The sequence below is a fragment of the Sapajus apella genome, unplaced genomic scaffold (genome assembly GCF_009761245.1).
Source record: "Sapajus apella isolate SASKATOON/1434 unplaced genomic scaffold, GSC_monkey_1.0 scaffold85, whole genome shotgun sequence".
Classification (NCBI taxonomy): Eukaryota; Metazoa; Chordata; class Mammalia; order Primates; family Cebidae; genus Sapajus; species Sapajus apella.
Window position 1 is genome coordinate 4,095,241 of NW_022437025.1, and position 6,246 is coordinate 4,101,486.

Here is a 6,246-nt window from a genome sequence, read left to right on the forward strand (position 1 = left end):
ACGGGGCGTGTGCAGGCGGCCTGGGGAACACTCGGTGGTACTTGGGCTCACTCTCCCTCCCTGTCCAAGCTGGTAGGGAACATGGACCATGGGCCACCAGGGCCGTGGAGGGCAGGGAAGATGCCCAGCCCCAGACCACCAGGCCCAGGCACAGACCCTGCATCACAGCAGGGGGCCCAGGCACGTGGCTCTTTCATGTCCCCGTCTCCCCCATTTCACATGGGTTCACTATCATCATTTTGCAGAAATACTGAGATGAGACGGTCCACAGTCCGGGCCCAGCCCAGGATTTGACACGGGTTAAAGGCTTCAGAGTCACAATGCGTATCATTACCGTGACAGCTTCAGAGCAACGCAGAGACCGGCCGCAGGAGCCCGTGCTGTGCTAAGCAGGGGAGAGTAACAGGTAAGGGTATTGTTTTCCTAAAGCATCTGGGAGGGGGCTGCAGTGTGCCTGCCCATCCGTGGCCGCCCATCCATGCCTGCGGGTGCCCACAACATGCTCTGGGGTGAGCACAGGGGAGCTTCAGTCCCCCGACGGCTGTCATAGGTCTGTGGGCATGGGGCTCTCTGGGCACCCTCAGTGACTCTCAGGCCTTCAGGGTCCAGAGCGTCCCCAGACTCCACCCATCTGCAGCATAAAGGAGGCATGGCAGCTTGAACCCACACTTCAGGGAAAAAGGAACTTTAAAAAGCTGATCCGGGATTCTGCCTGGAACACGGTGCCCTCACCTGCCTGTCTGTGCGGCTAAAGACAACTAGGTGATGTTGCGAAGAACAGATAAGAGGCTTGATCCACACACAAACCCATGTGAGCACCCATCCCGCGAGGAGCCCCAGTGGCCACCAGTGGGGCCACTCCAGCACCAGGCTTTGCACTCAGCTGACTCGCGGTCCCATGCTGCACTGAGCTTGTACTAAGGCAGATGCTTCTGTGCTGTCAACTCAGGGGTCAAGGTGATCCCAGCCCAGCGCCCCTACTCCACTCCCTGGGCACTCATCACAGGGCTCTGACAGTGCCCGGCTGGCACTGAGCTTGGCCTGGCCCTGAGCTGGCGGCCTGGGTGAACCTGGAACTTCATCTAGACAGACAGCAGATGTGAGTGAGAGGAAGAACTGACTTTGACTTGACCTCGGGCCTCTGCTGGCCTTGGGAGCTGCAAGGTGAGGTGTCCATCCCTGCACCTGCTCCTCCAAAGCCACTGAGCACCCACACGAGTGACTGGACCATCACACAGGGCCTGGACAGGTGAGTCTTCCCTATTCACAGATGAGGGCACTAAGGCTCCAGGATGAACCACTCCCTGTGCCTGAGTTTCCTCATGCGTGAATTGGGATAATGGTCACCCCTACCTCACAGGGCTGTCGGAGGACCCATTGAGACTAACACGACAGCGAGGTGCCCAGTGAGCGTTCACAGAGGCTGGGAGCGCACGGTAGGCAAGAGCAAGACTGTCCATCGTGACCCCCAACCAGCTGTGCAGCCCCATCGGGGTTTCCCAAGGGGGTGGAAGAGTATCTGCAGGCTCGGTCACCCCCCTTCCACTGGCCGCCATGTACAAGGCACAGATGGGTGGGTTTGTTTGCCAGGGCTGCCCTAGCAAAGTGCCCGCCATGCGTGGGTTAAAGCAGCCACAACTCAGCGTCCCGGAGGCCGGAAGCTGCAATCAGCGGGTCTGCGGGGGCGGCACACCGAAGGCTCTAAGGGAAGGCCCCTCCTGCCCCTTCCAGCTCCTGGTGGTACCAGGTGCTTCTTGGCTTGTGGCCACAGCACTCCGGTCCCTACCTCTGTTGTCATGTGTGAACTCTGTCCCTGGCTCTGTCTCTGTCCAAATCTCCCTCTTCTTCTAGAGGTGCCAGTCACTGGGCTTAGGGCCTGCCCCAATCCCGTGTGGCCTCGTGGTAATCAGATTTCATCTGCAAAGGCCCTATCTCCAAGTCAGTTTCCATTCACAGGTACCAGGGATGATGTCACCAGCATGTCTTTTCTGGATGACACAATTCTACCCCCAACAATCAGCAAGCCCCAGTGGGTGCTGCTGTGGCCACAGGAGAGTCAGGATGGCCTGGGAGGGACCCGCAAGGGCTGCAATTGCCCCAAGACCACACAGCCAGTTCCATGATGTGGCTGGACCTTCACCAGTGGGCTCGGCCTCCAGAGGCCTGTGGTTTTGCCCCTCACCACACAGGAGTGGGCCACTGACCCAAAGCCCACTATCTGCCTATCCCAGGCCACACCTGCCCTGGTAGCCACAGAACAAAGCCAGGGCACCCATGGGTGGCTGGTCTGTTCACCAGCACTTCCCCACCCCCCACCCCCCACCGTGGGACACAGACATCCCCAGACCCCCCTGCAGACTTGCAAATGCACAGCAGGATAAAAGCTTGGGCCCCCAGAAGGCTCTCAAGCCCACTCTCCAGTACAGCAGCCACGAGCCACGTGGCTACGGAGCCCCTCACAAGGGGTGAGTTCAAACCAACGTGTGTGCCGTGTAAAATGCACACCAAATTTCAGACAGTACTCAACACAGTGCAAATGTTTCATTCATAATTTTTAAGTTAATGTCAAAATACTGGAATATTTTGGACACACTGGGTTAAGTAGAATTTGTTATTAAAATCGATTTCATCTCTTTCTGTTACCTTTTTAGTGTGGCTGCTAGAAAATGTAAAATTCTGTGTGTGGCTGGCATTGCGTTTGTGTTGCGCTGGTCTGAAAGCTGCTGTTGAAATTGTTCTAAGCCTCTTAGCCACGAGGTGGCAGCATTTCTTCAACGGGGAGTGAGATCGAGTCAGCCCTCCCACTCCTAAACTGACCAGTGGTTGTGCCCAGGTCAGGGATGAGACCTGAATGAGGTCAGAGAGGTCAGGCCATCTGCCCAGTGTCACACAGCAGAGCTGAGGAGTCAGAATCTGAATCCCAGGGCTAGAACATGAAAGTCCCCAGGGTCTGGTGAGGACAGGGAATCCTCCACCAGGAAAGGGTGAGACAGAGGGTAAGAGCTCCAGGCTTGCTCTGAGTGAGCCCCAGATGGCGAGACAGGGACACAGCAGCCGGGGGTGTGGGGCCCGCACTGCAGCTGCCTGGCTCTGCCCACTTCTGCCTGTGGGCTGGAAAGGTCCTTGACTTCCACCCTCGCCCATAAGAGGGGAGACTGGACTGGAGGATGAGTAATTTACCCTAGAAACACTTGCCGAGGCCACAGCTGTGCTCAGCACCTGCCGGGGACAGAGACCAGCCCCCCACCAAATCCAGCTGGGTGAGGACAGGGCGGTCTGTGCTGCCTGTGTGCAGAGGAGGAGGCTACACCTCTCCCTGGGAAAGGGCAGGTCAGGAGAGCTTCCTGGAGGAGGGGGCTGTGGTCTCCAACAAGCCTGATTCTAGATACTGTCTGGGCTCTCAGGAGCCGAGGGGAGGCCCATCCACAACACTGCACAAGCTCCAGCAGCACCCACACACACACACCCACACACACACACTCACACCCACACACACCCACACACACCCACACACACCTGCATGTGCGCCCGCACAGGGGGGAGAAAAGAGTTCAGACATAAGGCGAGGAGCAGAGATGGAGGGGAAATCCAGGCATCAACAGGACGGAGAGGCGAGGCATCGCTCCCAGCACAGCCTCTTGCCGGGCGCAGGCGGTTCTCAGGTATCCACAAACCCCTGAGGGTAAGTGATTCTGAACCTGACACCCTGCACCCTGGGACCCACACGGGGCCCTACCCCTGCAGGAGCCCAGATGTCTGCTCCTGATGAGAGCCCTGAGCACAGTTGGCCAGAGGCACCCCCACACCTGGAGAGGCCGTCAGGCCAGGCGGGAGCCCAGGATCCAGCCCCCAGCCTCTGCCTGCTCCCCACAGCCGCTGCACACACCTTGGGTGAGGTCCCAGAGGGTCGCTGCGCCCCTTCCCTTCAGGGGGCCCACCCAGCCCTCAGGGCCACTTCTGGAGACTTTCGGTCCACATCACAGCCCAGGCTGGGAGGGAGGGGTCAAGAGTTTGCCACAGCCCAGAAAGACCGCCCCGTTCCTGGAAGGACTCCGGGACCTTGGATGGCCTCTCGCAAAGTCCTGGCACCTGCTCCCTCAGACCCACCTGCAGGGCACCCACCTCCTGTGCCCGACAGGAGAGGGACCTCACCCCCGGCCCGGGCACGGCGTCCCTCTGCAGCCTGGGGACCCCGCCTGGATGCCACACAGAGCCCGCCTGGTGCCCCGTCCAGGGGCGAGGTCACCCTCCAGTCTCAGGCCACATGGTGCCCACTTTGGAGACGTTCTCGCCGGGGCTATGGGCGCGTGATCTGCGGGGAGAAAGCTCGTGGGCCCCTGGGAAGCAACGGGTCACACTCCCCGGAAGTTGCAGGGTGGAGGGTGGGGCAGGGGTGGCCTTACCGGCAAGGCTCCCGTCAAACTCGCACCCCGGCCGGGCAGCGGCGACGACCAGGACGGCGAGGAGCAGCAGCGGGGGCGGCATGGCGGGGCGGCGGGCGGCGGGCGGCGGGCGGCGGGCGGCGGGCGCAGTGATGTGGCACTTGGGCTGCGCGGGCCGGGGCTCTGCGCTCACTGGGCTCCCGCCCCCGGCGCAGGGAGGGCGCCCCAAACGCAAATGCAGGAGTCGGGTTACAGTGGGCAGCGCCAGAAGCTAGAGAAAGGATGCCGCTGGGGGAGGGGCAGGACAGCAGGTCAACGCCCCCGTCTGCTCTGGGCGGAGGGCCCGCCCCTTCCGAAGGGCCCTCCTACCCCCGCCCCTCCTTGGGCCTCAGTTTTCCCATCTGCCACCCTGTGGAGCTGCTCTGCGGATTCCCTGCTGATCCTAAAACCCCAGTCCTGCACAGGCTGCCTGTGCCTAGCGGGGGCTCTGGCCACAGTGCTGACCCCAGCTGGCCATGAGCCAGGCCTAGTCCTCCTGCCCAGGGCCTGTCCCCACCTTCCCACCCCTGTCCCCCGTGTGGATGAGGGGAGGGGGCTTTGCTGGGCGGCTGAACCTTTAGGAGCCATATGCCTCGTGGGTTCCTTTACCGGCTGTTCCAGTGCACCAGCACCAGGCGCCGGAGCCAGCTGCCCCTCCGCCCTGAGACTCAGGACAAGCCTCTTGGCCCAGAGGTTGGGATAATGGAGACAGTACCCACTGTGGCCCAACTCATCGCTGGCACCCAGTGGGTGCTGCTTCCTTGAGGTCATCTGCTCCAGGATGCCCATACCCACACCGCTGGGATCTGGGGCATCTGGCACCCAGCGCTGCCCTCTCTGCCGGGACACAGCAGGGTCCTCCGGAAGCGCCTCTGACCGCCCCCGCCAGCCTCCCGGCCATGGTCCTTTGGCTTCCCTGTCTGAGCTTTCCAGCCCAAGTCTGAGGGTGAATTCAGACTCATACTTTCGAGAGCCCCAGCTGGCAGCGTGCAGTCTGGTGAGGAGGTTTTCTCCTCCTCCCTGAGCGCTGGCGTGGGGACATGGCGCCTCCCTGTTGTCCCCTGCTATGGCAGGTTTAGTCCAGCCATGAGTGGCCCACCTGTGAGGGCGTCTCCCAGCACAGCCCTTCCTTTGGGTTTTTCCTTCCCAGTGGCACATAAAACAGTGAGACAGCTTCAAATCAATGGCATTTTAGATTTGAGGAAATAGAGTGAGTTCTAGCTTGTTTCGCTTTTTAAGACTCAGGGAGAAGAATCTGGTCATCCTTCCTGGAACCAGCTTCTCTCCTCTACAATTAAGTTGGAAGGAACAGCCTCTAATTCACAGCATCTCACCAACGAGGGCCCAACCCACCAAATGGTTCTTCAGTGGCGAATCACAAGACGGGGTTAATCGTGCCCGGGGGTGAAGAGGAAAACAAGTCCCCCCCAACCCACAAATCCCCAGACACTGTCCAGCCAGCCCAGTGGGCAGTGGGCCATGGAGCCAGGACACAGCCATGGCTGGGCAGTCACAGTGCGGCCAGTGAAGCAGCGGGTGCAGTCCAGACAGCACAGCCCCCAGGGCCAGGTGGGTAGGCCCACAGCCTGGTGGGGGTGGGCTGCAGGACAAGCTTCTAGGAGAGAAGCCACCTTGTGTCATCAAAAGAGCACAGACTCAGCTGGGCGCAGTGGCTCACGCCTATAATCCCAGCACTTTGGGAGGCTGAGCCTGGTGGATCACGAGGTCAAGAGATCGAGACCATCCTGGTCAACATGGTGAAACCCCGTCTCTACTAAAAATACAAAAATTAGCTGGGCATGGTGGTGCAGCCTGTAGTCCCAGC

General features: G+C 60.4%; 1 protein-coding gene across 1 annotated transcript in view; it reads right to left on the reverse strand.

The window, feature by feature from the left end:
- CPZ (carboxypeptidase Z) overlaps positions 1-4,639 on the reverse strand; it is a 27,611-nt gene extending 22,972 nt beyond the window's left edge. Inside the window, exon 1 of the mRNA XM_032254042.1 lies at positions 4,404-4,639. Within this exon, the coding sequence (XP_032109933.1) occupies positions 4,404-4,485 (82 nt within the window). The 5' untranslated portion in view covers positions 4,486-4,639. The remainder of the gene's footprint in view (positions 1-4,403) is intronic.
- Between the last annotated feature and the right edge of the window lie 1,607 nt (positions 4,640-6,246).